General features: G+C 50.8%; 1 protein-coding gene across 1 annotated transcript in view; it reads left to right on the top strand.

Annotated features, from left to right (window-relative positions):
* Positions 1-3698: 3698 nt before the first annotated feature.
* Positions 3699-18981, top strand: part of LOC144769042 (protein-glutamine gamma-glutamyltransferase E-like) — a 104117-nt gene continuing 88834 nt past the window's right edge. Inside the window, exons 1-2 of the mRNA XM_078653037.1 lie at positions 3699-3831; positions 16958-17200. Coding sequence (XP_078509163.1) covers positions 3699-3831; positions 16958-17200 — 376 coding nt within the window. The remainder of the gene's footprint in view (positions 3832-16957; positions 17201-18981) is intronic.

The raw sequence follows: 18981 nt of genomic DNA, 5'->3' as shown, positions 1-18981 counted from the left end.
TCCCTGCCAAAATGCCCATAAAGATCTTATAATCAGCGTTCAGCAGGGAGATTGGGCGGTAAGAGTCAGGCAACAGGGGATCCTTCCCAGGCTTCAGTATCAGCACTATCGTGGCCTCCTTCCATGAGCTAGGGATCTTCCCTGGAAGGCTATATACCATATTAAATAAAGTGTGGAGTACAGGCAAAAGTTCATCCAGCAAGACTTTATAGATTTCACTTGGAAGGGCATCAAGGCCCGCAGCCTTCTTAGTTTTTGCCTTCTTTATTTGCTTCTTACTCTCCTCCATAGAAATAGGTGAATCTAAGAGATCTCTAGTTGTATCTGTAAGGACAGGAATAGTTTTATCCATCAGCCATGATCTTATTGCATCTTGTGGGGGATCAATATCCTCCTTGTAAAGATTCACGAAAGGCGACAAAAGGCAGTTCTGCATAACTGCAGGCTCACTAGATTTAGTTCCCGCATTATCAATTATAAGTTGACTGATGGTGTTTTTTGCCCTATCTATCCTTGCTTTCCATGCCAATAAGGCCCCTGCTCTCTCCCCATATTCGAAGGATTCCATATTGCGAGCCTTCCACTAAGCCTTACATTTCTGATCCAGATAGGACTGTAGATCTCGTCTTGCCTCCTCAAGTTTTTCCTCTATCTGTACCAATTCTCTATAACTTTCCTGGGCAATATGACTTCTTTATTTGCTTTTGCTTAACCTGGTTAGTCCCTGGACTCTTCACTCTTGAGGTCGTAAGAGTGGGCACGGATTTTAAAGAAACTACTGGAGCCCCAATAGGTTGCAGATTTGACTCAGACATGCTTTCCAGGTTCCCTTCCACTTCAGGGGGTGAAGGGAGTGAAGGCAATACTTTAGTAGTAGATGAAGACATGACTTGATAGAAAGTTTTCAGTGACGGGGTTATTTTAGATTTGGTAAAGGTGTTTTTTTGTCATGACTTTGCCCTTACCTCTCTGGGCCTTAGGTTTAGCTGGGGTAGTTGCTAGGTAAGTACCCCCACCTGTTTAGACTGTTTTGCCGAGAGTTTTACTTCAGCCACTGGGGGAGATATTCGCTGTGGTAGGCTCGAATGAATAATCAAGTTATTAAAGGCAAAATGGGCCACCTAGCCCACAGTGAACACCTTGTTAGTTGGGGGGGAGAAGTTCCCTCTTGCAATTCAACCCCCTTCTCCATACAGTCCGGCAAGACTTTACAATAAATGTCCTTTACCTCCGTTACCGGGGCAGCTTTAAAATGTGACTCTGAATGTAAGTATAGACCCGAGTGCGGGAGATTATTACCCTTCCAGAGGAAGTCCGGAAGTGACCTCCCTTCTACAGGCTCATAGTCTTGGCGGTTTTCCCCTGAGGTTCCAGGCAATCCCTTAACCTCTCCTCCTACCTGTTCCAAATATAATATGTTCTGAGGTCTATATGTTCTTCCTCCTGCACTGCACAATGACCAAAAAAGGGGCCCACTTCGCCTCCACTCACTGGCGGCGACTTTCCACCTCCAGCCCGATCTCGACACGCGCCGGAACTGAAGCCAAGACAAACGCCAGTGTAGCTTGCTGGCACCACCCGCATACAGCCCGCTGGACGCTTAGACGTTAAGACGCTGAGACGCTGAGAAGCTACACCGGGCTGACTGCAGAAACAATAATAGCAAGTACAAAAAAATCACATGGTACTGTAAGTTAGATACTCATAGTATGAGGAGTTCATGGTTCAGGGTCTTCGATGCAGGGTCATCCGAGCTTCATATCCCCACCGTCATCAGGAGCCATGGAGAGGTGCGTCCGCGGCCTTTCACGTGGCTGCCGCCATGTTCCTCGTCATGAGGAGACCGAGGTTGTTTCCTGGTGTTTGGGGAGCTGGAAAAGAAGAAGAGAAGAAGATCTACAATTTTGCACGCATCGATTGCTTGCGGAGCGCATCGTCGACAGTGCGAGAAAATTCACAGTCACCGCGAAGATCATCACAGTGCCTGTTGCCACTGCAAGACCCGACGTGTTGCTCGCTTGCGGAGCGCATTGCCCCGGTGTGGGAGGATTACTGTCGCAGCGAATATCGTCGCAGAGCCTGTCGTCACTGTGAGATCCGTCACATTGCTTGCCTGCGGACCACATCCCTTCGCTGCGAACATCGTCACAGAGTCCAGCGCCAACGCATCGAGGGGCTGCAACAGAAGAGGATCAACACTGCGCCACGCATCGCCGCTGCACCGAAAATCATCGCCGCCCCAAAGATCGTCACATCGTGCCTGTGCGAGAAGCTTCCTACTGGTGAACCTGCAAACCGGAATCCATACAAGGTATCGCATCGCTCCCCATACAGACCGGATTCGACGCAACCCGCCCGCTGCATTCAGCGGGGTTGTCGCATCGCCTCCCCAGGGTCTCAGGAGTGACGCATCGCTTGTTTTCTGACCCTGCAACTGCCGCTTGGAACTTTTGTCACATCAACAGGTACTTTGGGCTAAAAGTGATGCAACTGTGGATTATTTTGGTGCAAACCCTTAAACTCTTTTTAAAGACTTATTTTGGAACAGTGTATTTTGGATTTTTGTCATTTTGGTCTTGTGTAGTTTTTCTAAACTGGTGTGGAGTCCATTTGTGGTGTTTTTACTGTGTGGAGAAGCGTGGCTCAGTGGTTAGAGGCGGCAGACCCGGAAGCTGAGATCCACCGTGGACCAGGGTTCGATTCCCCGCCTCGGCGGGTCTCGGGCTCAAAATTCCACGGACTCGACAATTCTCGCTCTGGTGCCTACTCAACTCACGGGGTCACACTCTGCGACTCTGGGCAATAGCTTGCTTAATCTCCACTACGGCCCCTCGCGGCGGGATGCCTGGATTTCACCTTGTGTACACCCTGCCGTGGTTTCTCACAGGGGAATACCAGGACGGGTTCCCTAAGCAAGCGCCGGGACACTCACGGGCAGCTGTGCGCTTTACAAGTCCAGCACATTTACATTTACTATGAGTGTTGGTACAAATACTTTAAACATTGCCTTTGATAAGCCTGTCTGCTCGTGTCAAGCTACCAAGGGGGTGAACAGGGGTTATCCAAAGAGTGTATCCCCCTTACCCTGACTAGAAGCAAGGGTCCCTATTTGGACATTGGTACCTACTTCTGCCAACCAGTGACCCCCAGATCTAACAACGATATTCTCAACGATCGCCCGGACCAGCGATGTAATCTAAAACAACAGCTAAGGCCTGTTAGTTGCTGGAACTTAAGACCAGAAAATAGCTGGTCTTAAAAATGGGGATAACACTTGGGGCCACATCTCAGCAGGTTCTGGGGCTCGACAGCGCAGCAAGCAATGTAGCAGTGCTGACCTGTAATAAAACTACTGCACAGGAATGCGCAGCATCAATAAAATAGTGCGCATTCCTGGGCCCAGTCATGAAAAGTGTTGCAGTGCTGTGACAAGACAGCGTTGCAACACTTCTCACAATGCTTGGATGCGCTGTATTCACTGGATAGTTCTCCATGATGCAAGTAATGACAGATACATCAGGAATCCTGACGTATCTGTCTGTGCTAAAGTCACACATTACTGCAGTTGCGTCACAACCATGCCGCGACTCCATCAATGTATGGGGCCAGCCTATCCCTGTGGCACTGAGTCACCCTCCTGCCTGCCATCAGACAGGCAGAAGGTACTGACACAGTGCCGTTCATGCGAGGGTGCCCGAATGTCGGCGTTGTTGGAGATCCATCGGTGGCAGTTGCACACTGCTGTATCATCGTTTGGCAGCATTGGTGGAGTGTTGGTACAGAGGGAGTTGTCGAGACGTTCTTCGGTGGCCTTGATCCAGCTGCAAGGGGGTGAGATGATGGCGGTGGCATTGGGTGGGCAAGGTGAAGACGTGACGCTACCAATGATGGTTGGTCCAGGAGAGTCTGGGTCGTGGCTGCAGTAGAAGTTCCCGCTGGCGGAGTTGACATGCTCAACCGTGTGTCATGCTATGTGGCTTGTTGTGGGGACTTGCTGCTTGCGTCTGATGTAGGGGACCTTCCCCAGGAAGGAGTGGTGTCCTGGTCACTTGGGTTGTCCAGGTGAGACTTGAGTTCACCAAGTAGGATGTCGTAGGTGGATGGGAGACCCCGGGGTGCAATGAGGTTTACAATGGTATTGGAGAATGGGGCGCCATGGCCCGGGGGCCCTGCACATGAGGGAGCCACAGAGGATGGGCTTGGACTTTGTCCGGATCTGGGATTTGAGGTGGTCCATGGTCACCCTTAGGCCATTAGAGTGCGTGGTCAGTCAGAATGTGCTTCTGTAGGTGATGGTAAGGCCTCCTCCTTCATGGTCAGGGTGCTCCTTGCGGGTGAAACTGCAGCCGTCAGAGATGGCAATGGTGATGTCCAGTCCGGAGCAGAGGTTGGACCTGGCAGGCGAGGTGGCGTCCAAGGTTGATGGCGAGGAGGGTGATGGCGTTGTAGCAGTGGAGTGTCCAAGAGGAATGCTCCTTGGTGCTGAGCGCGGTCCAGGGGCAGACAAACGCAAACAGTGTAGCCTATGGGTTGCCTTTGGCACGGGAGACAACCATTACAATGCAGGCAGTACATGGTTAACAAAGCAACTCTGACAACTCAGGTGCCTTTACATCGCATTTGATGACAACGCAGTGTGAGGTCAGTAATTGGGTAACATAAAGTGTTTCGGTGGGTATGGGTTCCAGACGTAAAATATGAAAAATGGGTGGTGTTTGGGGTAAAATTATGAAAAATGGGGTGTGATTAGTGGTGCAATATGAAAAATGGGGTTGTGTTTAGGGGTGAAATATGATTTTTGGGTGTGTTTTGGGGGTCAAAAAGGAATTCCAGTGTTCATGGTTGGGTTTGTGGTGCAAAGGTTAGCTTTGGGTTGCACTCACTGAAGTTGGAATAGTGCTCTTTATATCTCTGCTATGCAACACCTACTCTACTATGGCAATGTGCCTAGTATTAGTATGTATTGGAATGGAATGCAATTGTGACGGCGTGCTTTCCAACTACATATGTTCCTTTGGCACACAAGTGGTATACCTGCTGTGCATGGGTGCACAGCGGCCACCCTTGAGAAGTGCTGGGGGGGGCTGGACAGCTGGGAGGTGGTAAACGCCGGAAAGAACACTGGATGGGGCATGTACGCCGGGATGTGTGTGTGAGCGGGTGTTGTAAAAATTATAATGAGGGAAGTCTTACCTCGAAGCCGGACCCCGTGTTTACATAGCCACTGCTCTCCTGCGTCTGCTTCCAGGAAAAGGAAGTAGGCAGCCAGGATCACTCCCCTGAGTCAATCACAACGCTACGATGCGGCAGTGGGATTGGTAATTGGCAACTTGACAAGTCATGCAGCCAGGGGCCGGAAGGGTGGGCATGTTCTCCATGCAGGCTATAATGCAGCCTGCATTGCAAACAGGAAAGTGGCATGACTGGTTTGGGCAGCCTGAGTGGGCCGACCAAACAGTCATTGCGCACTTAAGTGGGAATGCCAATCCACCCATGCATTGCTCCGTGTTTGGAGCCGTCCTACCCACCCTCCCGCCCCCTGAAGATACATAGCATGATAACCTTTGTTTTTCCCTTTTGAATCTGTTTTGTTGGCTTCTCTGAGCCTGCGCTTCCAGTGGCTGCCGCCCCTGCTGCCCCACATCCCTCAGTGCCTTGAGATCCGCCTGTTTCTTTGATTGATTGAGTTATCATCATGTGATGAGTGATTCTCTTCTGCACTGCTTGAGGCAGTGGGGCAATGCTCTTCCACCATAGCAAAAGAGCCGCCACTGGGGGTGCGTCATCTACGTGTGTTAGGCTTGAGAGACTCGCGTCCTGGCCCTCCTGTGCTACAAGTCCCACCTTCTCCTTACCTGGACATTGACACCGTGGCGCTATCCACTGCACTCTCCCCAAATATGTGACTCAGCCAACAGGAGCCTCAGCTAGGTCTTATATCACTGGGCTGGGTACAGCAGTTGCAGCCTGGTCCGCTGTGGACCTCATTATGCAATTGATGCAGCAGGGCCCCCTTAGGCGTGGAGTTGCATCGCTCGCGCCACACAAGTTTGGCATAGCATAAGGGCCTCACTCTCGACAGCATTTGGCCAGCCCAACATCATCTGCCATGTGATGCAGGGAGACGGCACACACAGTTGGTAATCCCCTCCGTGCACCGCGGTGTAGTGGTGGATCGTAGTACGCGATGCGGACCTCACTAGGTTGGTGTGCAGGAGTGCCTCTACCATTAACTGCTTCAAGGGTCTCAAGGCGGTCTTCTCACACAGGTCAGCAATGTGTCTCCATGTGACCTGCCAGACTTCACCACCAGGTACGGCAGATCGTTGCGCCTCAATGTCTACCGCCATGGCTCATCGACTCCACAGCTCCTCCACATTCCACTCCAGGCTGCAGACTCAGGCCCAGCGAGACATCCAGGCTCCAGGTGCAGAACCAGCGAGGCATCTGGGCTCCAGATGCAGGTCCAGCGAGGCATCCAGGCCCCAGACCCAGGTCCAGCAAGGCATCAAGGCTCTAGACGCAGGTCCAGCGAGACATCTGGGTTACAGACGCAGGTCCAGCGAGGCATCCAAGCTCCAGGCGCAAGTCCAGCTCGGCATCCGGGCTCCAGACGCAGGTCCAGCGAGGCATCCGGGCAACAGACGCAGGTCCAGCGAGGCATCCAGGCTCCAGGTGCAGGTCCAGCAAGGCATCCAGGCTACAGCCGCAGGTCCAGCGAGGCATCCAGGCTCTCATCCTGGTCAGCCTGGATGTTAGGTGGCTTGAGGTGGTTGTTGATCTGTGCTGCACTTGGCCCTGGCTGCTCCCTTCTGTTTTTCACTTTTTTGGGGGGCATATTTTCTATTGAAATAAAAAAGCACATGTTAGGCTGACTAACATGCGTTTTTTTATCGCTAACGGGCCTTTCATTGGTTTTCACCGGCTAACGCAGGAATTCATGTCGCTATCATGCTAATGTCAGCGGCAGTTTTTGCTGCTGATCCCTGTAGCTATCGCCATGTAGTGGGTATACACCTGTTACAACGCATTTTTTACTCCGCACTACCATTACAACGCGACTTTTACTCCGCATACCATTACAACGCATTGCGCTGGGGGGCGCTGTAGGATAGGGAATAAGTTTAATTTTCTATCCAACACCTTCCCTAGTGTCCACGGGGACTGGTGTTGGAATAGAAAATTATACTTACCACTATCCAGCGCCCCAAGGCGCTATGCGTTGTAACGGTATGCGGAGTAAAAGTCGCGTTGTAATGGTATGCGGAGTAATAGTATGCGTTATAACGTCATACATCCCATGTAGGGACATGTTGTGAATACGTCGCTAACAAGGTGATAGTTTTCTGTGATACTCTGCGATAAAAAAAACTGCTGCTAACTGGGGTTAGTGATAGTTATCGCCATTTGTTGAGAATATCCCCCCAGTTTCTAACACTGACTAATGTCTACACTGCTACATTACTCACCTGGCTAATCAGCTTCTTACACTTGGACTTTTTTTTGTTTCTTTCAGGCGTGTGATATTTAAAAAAAAAAAAAAATTTAAAACATTTTATTGAAAGAAAAAGAAACAAAGTACAAGGCAAAATAAAACAGTGTACATGGACTTGTGTTCACATAGGAGGACACCTAGGCACGATATTACACAACAGATCAATAATACATATTGTGGGGAGAGGGCCAGTGGGGAAACAAATCGAAGGATAACAAAAAACACACAAGACATGGAATGCCGGATCAGGGGGACAGAGGGACTTCGGGGTTGTCCACAAACGGAGGCGCACATAAATTTCCACGGTACGCGTTCCATTGGCCCCAGATACTATTCCATTTTCTGGGTGTGCCCCGCGCCACATACACAGTCTTCTCTCTGAACATACACCAGTCCATATTCTCCTTCCACACCGATACCGTGGGCGGGCGCTGGGAACCCCACAACTGCGCTACATCTCTTTTGGCAATCATATTCCCCAAGGTCGCCCACTGCGTCTGGGCCACATTATAATCATTCGGCTCCCACACATTCAATAGGCACCGCCTAGCTTCGGGATGCAGCACCACCCCCGTGACTCTACCCATCACAGTATGCACATTTGTCCAGAACCGCACCACCTATGGACACTCCCAAAGTATGTGGAGGAAAGTACCAAGCATCCCACAACCACGCTTACATAACCCGTCCGAGGAGTAACCCATGCGAATCAAGTGCGGACCAGTGATATATACACGATGTAAGATCTTGAGCTGAACGAAACGGAGATGGGCAGGGATCGCGACTTCCTTAGGCGAGGATAATGCAGCCTGCCAATCCTCATCGTCCAGCTCCAAACCATCGCCGGTCCAGACCTCCCTAAGACGCACTAACAGATCCACTCGGGTGTTGATCAACTTCTTATATATATCAGGGAAATGGTACTATCGGGGACGTGGCCGTCAAGGAGCCTATCTTCAAGGGGGGAGGACTCGGGGATGACAGTACCTGCAGGGAGAACCGAACTCAAGGCATGGTGAATCTGTGTGTATCGGAAGAATTCCATGTCACTCAACTCATATTCTGACTGTAGTACCGCAAAGGTCTTGACTTTGCCCTTGACCCAAAGATTGCCCACGCAGCTAATACCAATCATATCCCATTTTTCAAACCCTTTCGTCTTACAGAGACATCCCAACCTTTCAGAAGCATACAAGGGGGTCGCACGAGTCAATCGACCCTCCCAACCGACAGACGCATTCGCCGCATGCCACACTCGGACAGCACCCTTGGTAGGTCCAGATAAATCCTTGCCCGCCGCCTTGGAGTAGAGTGCCCTCCTGTAGTCCCCGCCCGGTATCAAATACTTATCCATCTCAAACGCCGGGTTAGGAGCAGGCGCGTATGTCGCGTGATTGATCGCACTCAGTTGCGAGGCCCAATAGTAACGCCTAATATCCGGCAACGCTATACCCCCATCATACTAGGGAAGAGTGAGTTTAGCGAGGGAAATACGCGAACGTCCATCCCAAATTAACCGTCTCTGCAGGCTTTCAACCTCCCTAAAGTAGCTCGCCGGAATAATATCGAACGTATTTTGCAGCGCGTACAAAAACCTCGGCAGGGCCATCATTTTAAAAAGGGCAGCGCGCCTGAGCGGGGAAAGCGGCAACCCGCGCCAGCGCTCAACGTCGAGTCTCAATCGTTGAAGGGGGGGAGCAGATTATGCGCGTAGCGGGCCGCAGGGTCTAAAGTTATAAAGATCCCCAGGTATTTAAAGCCCGTCACAGAGATCCGAATGGGGCATCCGCGAGGCAGAGGACCGCCCGAGAGCACGTATACACAGGATTTAGCCCAGTTGATAACAAGGCCCGAATTTTTCCCAAACGAAGTAAGCACATCGAACAATACATTGAGAGATTTTCGAGGGGACGTAAGGTACAATAAAATATCATCCGCATAAAGCGAGACGCGATCCTCAAAGTCCGGGGACAACCGGATCCCCTTAAGCGAGGGCTCCCAGTGCAACCAGGCAGCCAGCGGCTCAAGGGCAAGAGCGAAAAGCAGTGGTGACAACGGGCAGCCCTGTCGCGAGCCCCTCCCGAGAACAAAACACGCTGAGACCCGACCATTCACAACCACCTGCGCCAGGGGCTCCGCATACAAATGTTTCACCCAGCCGATGAACCCGGGCCGAATCCGAATTTCACAAGAGCGGCCCAGAGATAAGGCCACTCAAGAGTATCAAAGGCCATCGTGGCATCCAAAGAAGCCAAGATGGCCGGCTCATGGAGCGACGCCACCCTCGCGAGTACACCGTGCAAGCGCCGCAGGTTAAGCGCCGTATTGCGGTGCGGGATAAAACCGGAATGATCCGGATGGACCAGGTCGCTGATAACATTCGTGAGGCGGTTAGCTAATACCTTAGCCAGAATTTTTGGTTCAGCGTTTAGAAGCGAGATCGGTCTATAAGAAGAACAGCGATCCCGTGGCTTCCCTTCCTTGTGGATCACTACGATAGTAGCAAGACGCTGGTCACGTGTAAGGGAGCCAGAGTAACGGGACTCTAGAAACATATCACGGAGATATGGAGCCAGTGTGTCCGGGCACAGTTTATACAGTTCAATGGGCAGACCATTAGGGCCCAGGGCCGTACCAGAGCTAATTGAACGAATGGCAGTAGCCACCTCATCAGCCGACAGCACCGCGTCCATCAGGTCTCTATCAGCCGCAGACAGGCAGGGCAAAATAATATCGCGAAACAACAAATGAGAGTCAGCCTCCGGTCTGTCAGAGACCGGAGCATACACGGTTCGGAAGTGTTCCCCAAAGCATTCAACAATCGCAACCGGGTCAGTCACGTACACACCATCAAGGTTCTCAATCACAGGGACCACACGACTCGCCCTCTCCTTCTTGTCCAGCCACGGAATCAATTTACCCGCCTTGTCCCCGACATCATACAGTCTGCCCTGCTGTTCCCTGCCCATGACCTTCGCAGCATCAGTAACCAGGGTCTTATAATCTAATTGTTTGAGGCTGAGGGAATGAAGTTTGGCACGGGACACACCGCGCTCCAAGTCACTCTCCAGTGCGGTTATCTCCGCCTCCAGACGGACCACCTCTTCATGCTTACTTTTCTTGGCGGTGGCGATCAAATATAGGGCCGGCCCACGTATCACAGTCTTAAACGCCTCCCACAACGATACAGAAGATGACACAGATCCCACTTTTCTACAAAATAATGATCAAGGGATTTCACCAGTTCGGAACGGGTCTTGGGATTGCGAAGAAACAAGGGGTTGATAGATGCGACCCGTCCCTCATTACTCATGGTGGTATCCATGCTAAGCCAGACTGGGGAGTGGTCGGATATGCCCCGGGCGAGGTGCCTCACCTCCCCAACGGAGGAGTACAGCGCCGCCGGCAACAGAATATAGTCGAGTCTGGACATACTGCCATGGGCTCCAGAGTGAAAGGTGTATTGCGCCTGATTCGGGTGCAACAACCTGCAACAGTCCACCAGACCAAGTGTCTCCAGGAACCCACGTAGCCAGGATTGCGACTTGGGGAGGTCCCTGGGGGGGTAGCGATCTACGTCACCGGAGACTACCGAATTGAAGTCTCCGCCTATCACCAAAATACCTTCAGGGAATCCCAGCACTACACGCCCAAGATCAGCAAAAGTCGAGGTCTGTAGACCCGGTGGAACATAGACAGTGACAAATGAGACCGTCCGCCCCTCCCACCTACCAGTGATAGCGGCATAGCGCCCCCTATCATCAAGAAGCACAGCATCAATAGCCAAGGGGAGGGAGGATCTGACGAGGCAACCCACACCCCTAGAACCAGAGGTGAAGCCAGAATGTGCCACCAGACGATACCCTCTCCGATTCATGGCATGGCACGTGTTCCCAACCAGATGCGTTTCCTGCAACAACACAATATCGGGGGAGAGGCGCCGCAGAAGCTGCAACACTACACCCCGTTTTATCCTGTCTCCCAACCCATTGACATTCCAACACATCAGTTTCAACCCACTAACCCCCATCCCAAAAAGATGTGCAGAGCCCACCCCACAACGAACACAATGATCCAATCAAGCAGAAATACGATACGGTGCCTTGAAAAAAAAACACAAACACTCAAGAACCCCCCACCACCCCCCAACGAGAACCCGTTACAACACCCCCCACCCTGCACCCCTGCGTTAGACTCAAAAGCCACCCCAACTGGCAGTGTGCCTGTCGCCCCATTATTAAACTAGTCTACGAAAAGAAACCCCTGAGGAGGAAAGAGTCCCACTCCCCCGCCACCCTCGGGTACATAGCAATAGGACACAGTAATAGGAGAAACATCAAACCCAGCTGAATAGTACGTAAATGTTCAGAAATCAGGAAACATAATGTCACTCTCGTTCCGATACGCCGCCCTCGGCTCCACCCGGATGCCCGGTCGAGTCAGTCTGTTTGGGGAGGGTATCCAGCCAGTCACTGACTCCGTCAGGACGATCAAAGAAGAAAGTCCGGTCTCCATATTCGACACGCAGCCTGGTTGGAAAAAGCATTGCGTATTTCAGGCCCAAGTCTCTCAGCCTTCGTTTCACTCCCTGAAATTCCATCCTTTGTCTCTGAACAAGCTGAGTGAAGTCCGGGTAGAAACTCACCGTCGTATTCTCAAATTTGACGGGGCCACTTACTCTCGAGGCCTGAAGGATAGTATCTCTGTCCCTAAAATTGAAGATCCTGGCGATGATAGGTCTTGGCGTGGCGCCCGACTTCGGTTTTCCGCCCGGCACTCGATGGGCATGCTCCACAGCAAAGAATTTACTCAGGCCCGTGGGGGCCAGATGATTCAAGACGATGTCCTCCATGAGCAGATCAGTTGCCGAGGCACCAGAGGACTCAGGAACCCCGACAAGGCGTATGTTGTTGCGCCGGGCCCTATTTTCAAAATCCTCAAGGCGATGGACCATGAGATCGTTAGAGGAGCGCAAACGTCCAACTTCCGCCTGCAGATCAGAGACATCGGTCGTGAGGCTAGAAGTCTTCAGGTCCAGAGACTTGACCCTTTCATTGGTCTTCGACAAATCAGCTCTGATCAAAGTAACATCAACTGCCACAGTGTCTATTTTGAGAGCGAGAGCCTCATATTGCTGACCAATGGAAGTCTGCATGTTGGCAATGGCGCCCATAACGTCCTGCAAGGTCAATTCGGCCATCGTAGGTGGATCGTCAGTGGGGCCCTCAGAAGCTCGACTGGCAACACCGGGGGACCCCTTGGGTTGGGTATAGTGATCCATGACGTTAGTTTGAATCGGATCCCCGCGTAGAGGCATTTTAGTCTTCCGCTTCTCGTTGTCAGGCCTGGTGGTCATGTTGAATGGTGAGCCCCGAGGGGGCCCGCGAGACCTGGTGAAAATGGCTGCTCACCCACCGACCACCGCAAATAACGAAAGTGGGCCGAAAGGGCAGAAGGAGCAGCTCGGCCCAACACCCGGACCCTCAGAACAGGTGGTGCATAGTCAGGAAGCAGAGTTAGGCTGGACCCCGATGGAGGAGCGAGGCAATCACGCAGTCGGAGAAGGCAGCGGCTCAAAAACGAAACCGAAAGTCAACTCAGGGCAACAGGGGAAACCCCTCAGGCCGCTGTTGTTCAATTACTCCCCGGTGTCTTGATGTGCCAACTCCCGGTGTCGCCGTGGGGCGGGCCTCCAAAACTCCGGTCGGCGTATCTGCGGTTCCCGAAGTTCAAATGAAATTTTGAAAACAGCTTAGGTATCGGCTGAGGTACATCTGCAAGAACCCGTAGTCAAAATCAGGATATCGTTCAGGATATATGCGGAGGGCAGCGAGGGACTCGGGAGCCTTGTGCCTACGCGGCCATCCTGGATGTGCGCGTAGCTCCTCCTCCCAGGCGTGTGATATTAATGCCTGGCAAAAATGTCTCCTTCCAAGTTTGGAGAGTGAGATCAGAAGCCACCGCACTCACTAGGGGGCATATTACCAACCAATAGAGATAATTTTTGTCTCTAACTTATTTAGGGGCATATTATCAAGGGGGTTTATCTCCGCTTTTTTGGCTTTAAAAGCCAAGAAAGCGGAGATAAAATTACCTCCCTATTACCAAGCTGTCGCTAACACCAGTTAGTGACAGCTAATAGGATATAGCGACCATCTTGGGCCCCGCTTTGCATGTCAGTGATATTTATCACTAATGACATGCAAAGTGGGCGTGCCAAGATGTTAGCGACTGGAAACAGTCGCTAACATCGCTATCTCCTATTACCAACTTTTGGAGATATTCGCGCTAAGCGCGAATATCTCCAAAAGCTAACACCTGCCCTGAGCAGTTCTTCACCATGTTATCCAATGGGAGGTGGATAACATGGCTAAGAGCATTTGCTCGAAAATGCATGAATATCGCTGACTTTTCAGCGATATTCATGCATTGCGGCCGTTTTTTATCGCATTTGCGATAAACCTTGCTAATAGCAAGGTTCATCTGCGATAAAAATCGCCGATGTGCGGCGATAATTTTTGTCTCTAAACAAGTTAGAGACAAAAATTATCGCTAGTTGTTGGTAATATGCCCCAAGGTTTTTTGCTCCGTCTACCTGATATATACCCGCACTCCAAATTTAGAGATGCCCGCTCCCCCATCAGATATCATCATCATCAATACAGCTTTTTTCGATTTTTGCAAAAAAATCATAAAAGCACATACCACAACATTATAATCATACAGATTTTAAATCATTAACAATCATTATTTAAAATATCGCCAATGACTTCAACTAAGAGCCCTTTCTTCAATTTTAATCGAGGGGAATAACATATTATGAAAAATTCATATAAAAATGGTTCTTCAGCATTTAGGGGTATATTATCAAGGGGTTTTATCTCCGCTTTTTTGGCTTTAAAAGCCAAGAAAGCGGAGATAAAATTATCTCCCTATTACCAAGCTGTCGCTAACACCAGTTAGCGACAGCTAATAGGAGATAGCGACCATCTTGGGCCCCACTTTGCATGTCAGTGATATTTATCACTAATGATATGCAAAGTGGGCGTGCCAAGATGTTAGCGACTGGAAACAGTCGCTAACATCGCTATCTCCTATTACCAACTTTTGGAGATATTTGCGCTAAGGGCGAATATCTCCAAAAGCTAACACCTGCCCTGAGCAGTTCTTAGCCATGTTATCCAATGGGAGGTGGATAACATGGCTAAGAGCATTTGCTCGATAATGCATGAATATCGCGGACTTTTCAGCGATATTCATGCATTGCGGGCGTTTTTTATCGCATTTGCGATAAACCTTGCTAATAGCAAGGTTTATCTGCGATAAAAATCGCCGATGTGCGGCGATAATTTTTGTCTCTAAACAAGTTAGAGACAAAAATTATCGCTAGTTGTTGATAATATACCCCTTAATTTCCTTTTTTAGTTCAAGTTAGCATACGGTAATCAAAATCTTAGGGGCATATTACCAACCAATAGAGATAATTTTTGTCTCTAACTTGTTTAGAGACAAAAATTATCGCCGCACATCGGCGATTTTTATCGCAGATAAACCTTGCTATTAGCAAGGTTTATCGCAAATGCGATAAAAAACGGCCGCAATGCATGAATATCGCTGAAAAGTCAGCGATATTCATGCATTATCGAGCAAATGCTCTTAGCCATGTTATCCACCTCCCATTGGTTAACATGGCTAAGAACTGCTCAGGGCAGGTGTTAGCTTTTGGAGATATTTGCGCTTAGCGCGAATATCTCCAAAAGTTGGTAATAGGAGATAGCGATGTTAGCGACTGTTTCCAGTCGCTAACATCTTGGCACGCCCACTTTGCATGTCATTAGTGATAAATATCACTGACATGCAAAGCGGGGCCCAAGATGGTCGCTATCTCCTATTAGCTGTCGCTAACTGGTGTTAGCGACAGCTTGGTAATAGGGAGATAATTTTATCTCCGCTTTCTTGGCTTTTAAAGCCAAAAAAGCGGAGATAAACCTCCTTGATAATATGCCCCTTAGTCTTTCTTGTTTTAAAACCCCGATCAAAAAACGCACAAGATAAAAGCAAACAGAAGTAGAGTTTAAGAACAGTAAAAACAACAGAGCAGGCCTGACTTGGTTAAAATTTATTGGTTTTAGGATTGGAAATAGGAATTATGCCGGAGATTATTATATTTTGAGGCCCATCGGGAGGGGGGGGGAGACAGCATCGACCACAGACACAGTATAATGTGTGACAAAGGCCGCTTTATTGGAAGCAGGTGCACCTTACAAACACAAAACCCTTGGCCTGTGCCGTACAAAACTAGACCTCACTAAATATGAACTGCCTAACAGCCCCCCACCCCACCCCTAAAATGGTTCCCCCAAGAACAACATAACCACAATAAACCAACTGCACAGTGCCTGACTACCTGACTAAATAACTTGTTGCCTGTATTTCTCCCCCCTCCTGTAAACACACCCCAGGCTTTCCTACCCTGACCTCCCCCATGGACTAGGAAAACACCCCTTGTCGACCAACACACCAGCACCTGTTCCAGCGACACGAGAACCCTTACAGCACAACCCCCTTGATGCACCAGCTCCCAAGAAAACCCCTCACCACATTCCCCTCCACACCAGAAAAACCCCAGGAAAACCCACCAACGCAAAACAACAAGCCATGTGAAGAATTAGGGTGGGAGGGTGGGGAAAAATGCTCGCTAATGGTCCTCCCGGCTGCTTTGTCACTTGCCACCAAAATAGTGACAAGGGACACAAAATTTCTGGTATTAAACTATTAACCCCCACCCAGCTCAAGGAAGCCCAAGCCAGCCCAAAGCTAGCCCAACCTGACAGCATCCTTAAAGGGGCCCAGCCCACTTACGGTGCTGGCTCTGCCTCTCCTCCCCCCCCCTGCCGGGCCCCAAAACCCGACGGGGGTAACAGGCCTCCCACTGGTCAGCCGCTCCACCGCAAAGCCCTATTGGGAAAAACATAGTGACATGTAAAGTGTAATTAACAGTTGTATCGTCACATTCGCAAAGGGGCAGGTCCGAGACTCCGATTTAGAAAAAATACATAATTAAAGGGAATGAGGTGGGGAAATAAATTCAACCAAAAGCGGATATCGATTGTATTGGTAGGAACTGCCATCATGGCAACATGACAGAGCTGTATGGCACACTTTCAATTCGTTTTTTTCATTTAAATAAAAATGAAAAGCCAAAGTGGGATATTATTTGGGGGGGGAGCAATGACCCCTCTCACCATGGGGTTTTCTCCCATGGAGTGAGGGTCGTTGAAATGTACTTTCACTTACTGCGATTCCTATGCCTTGGAAATGTTTTGTGATTCAATCAAAGATGCACCACCGATGAAATGTAATGCTTCATGTGATTTTTATGTGCCATGATTTTAAAATATAACGTGACTTGTCAACCAATGTGGATCATGGACATTTACTGTCCTTTCTTGTCTCCTCCAGGTAAATATCAGTGCGGTCCCACCTCAGTGAAAGCCATTAAAGAAGGAGACATCGACCTCGGCTATGACGCACCTTTTGTGTTTGCGGAAGTGAACGCAGACCGAACCACGTGGCTTATTTTGAAAGACGAAACAAAGTGGAGAGTAAAAAGTAACAGCAGCTCCATTGGAAAATACATCAGCACAAAAGCTGTTGGCAGTACTAGCCGTATGGACGTCACGAACAACTATAAATATCCGGAAGGTAGGGTAAACACCTCTCATACCTGTTGTGTTCTAGTCTATTTACGCACGGGGCGCAGGATGCGTCCCGCGTAGCACCACGTGACCTAGGTAATAAAAAGGGCCCACGTACGCACGTACGCCAGTTGGCGACGGTGTGCAGAGCCACAAGCAATAACCCAGTGTCCGTGTGCTTACTTTATAATAGTAGGCCACTTGTCAGGCCTAGAGGTCCCAGGTGCCCCCTGAGCGTAGGGATCCCGATCACAGGGTACTCCCCTACGCCCCACACAACACCACAGCTGGCGACGAGGGTGGGCGTACCCTCGCTGTGTGTGTGCATCGCGCCCGATGTGCTGGGGCGGTCGCGGGCCCTGTCACCCGCTCGCGGCGCTCGTGCCCCACGCTCCGCTTGCAGTGCAGCCACACGTCAGAGGATACCGGCTTGGGGCACTCCATCTACTGTGCTCAGGTGAGCCGCTGCGCTCTGCATGTGCGCATGCTGTGCGTATTCAACGCTCTGCCGCACTGTGCCTCACGGGCCGGCCCCTGTGTGCCGCTTTGATTGCTGCGGGCCCCAGCTGCCTCCCGGTCGGCGACAGAGACCCCGAGCAGTGCCGCACTTGGGCTGCTGCCGGTGCGTGAAGCACGCTGTTGGTGCCGACGGGGGAAGGGCACTCCGCACTACTGCGGCCACGCCCCCTCTACCTCCGCGTGTTCGAGGCGCGATACTCCGCGCCACGTGCGCTCTAGCGAGGCCCTGCCCGAAGAGGGAGACAATGCTCTGTGCTACTGAGGGGGCTGAACTGTCCCCGTGGGGGGGGAGACCGTCCTGGCTGGCTGAGAAGCGGTCGCTCCCCTGGCATTGGTATCGTAGCGCTGACTCTGCTTGTGATTTAAATTGGTGTTTGTATCCGGCTGAGATCGTAGCGCTTCACTGCTCCTGGCTGCCCACTCTGCATACTGGGATTAAATTGCTTATAGCGCTGACTCTGCTTGTGATTTAAATTGGTGATTGTACTCGGCTGAGATCGTAGCGCTTCACTACTCCTGACTGCCCACTCTGCATACTGTAATCAAATAGCTCGTGGCGCTGACTGCAAAGCTAGCATTGTGCATTGTGTACTTTAGCAAAGCCCTGCTTGTGTTGTTTTTGCCTTCGCTTCCTGCTGCCACCATTTGGTTGTTCTGCCTCCCAGACCCTGTCTCCACCCCGCTCCCGCCTCCCAGCTGACCCCACCTCCCACGGATACTACAGGAAGGACCCGCCTAACTCTGCACTGTGACCGTCCTGGCTGGCTCAGAAGCGGTCGCTCCCCTGGCATTGGTATCGTAGCGCTGACTCTGCTTGTGATTTAAATTGGTGTTTGTACTCGGCTGAGATCGTAGCGCTTCACTGCTCCTGGCTGCCCACTCTGCATACTGGGATTAAATTGCTCATAGCGCTGACTCTGCTTGTGATTTAAATTGGTGATTGTACTCGGCTGAGATCATAGCGCTTCACTACTCCTGGCTGCCCACTCTGCATACTGTAATCAAATAGCTCGTGGCGCTGACTGCAAAGCTAGCATTGTGCATTGTGTACTTTAGCAAAGCCCTGCTTGTGTTGTTTTTGCCTTCGCTTCCTGCTGCCACCATTTGGTTGTTCTGCCTCCCAGACCCTGTCTCCACCCCGCTCCCGCCTCCCAGCTGACCCCACCTCGCCCCTCCCCCGCCACTATCCATATATGACAGATGCTTCAACGTGCAGCGTTCACGCGCAGCGGTCGCGCCCCATGCGCGCCAAAGGTGCGCCAAAGGTAA

The sequence above is a fragment of the Lissotriton helveticus genome, chromosome 7 (assembly GCF_964261635.1).
Source record: "Lissotriton helveticus chromosome 7, aLisHel1.1, whole genome shotgun sequence".
Lineage (NCBI taxonomy): Eukaryota > Metazoa > Chordata > Amphibia > Caudata > Salamandridae > Lissotriton > Lissotriton helveticus.
This window is presented reverse-complemented; position numbering and strand designations above follow the sequence as displayed.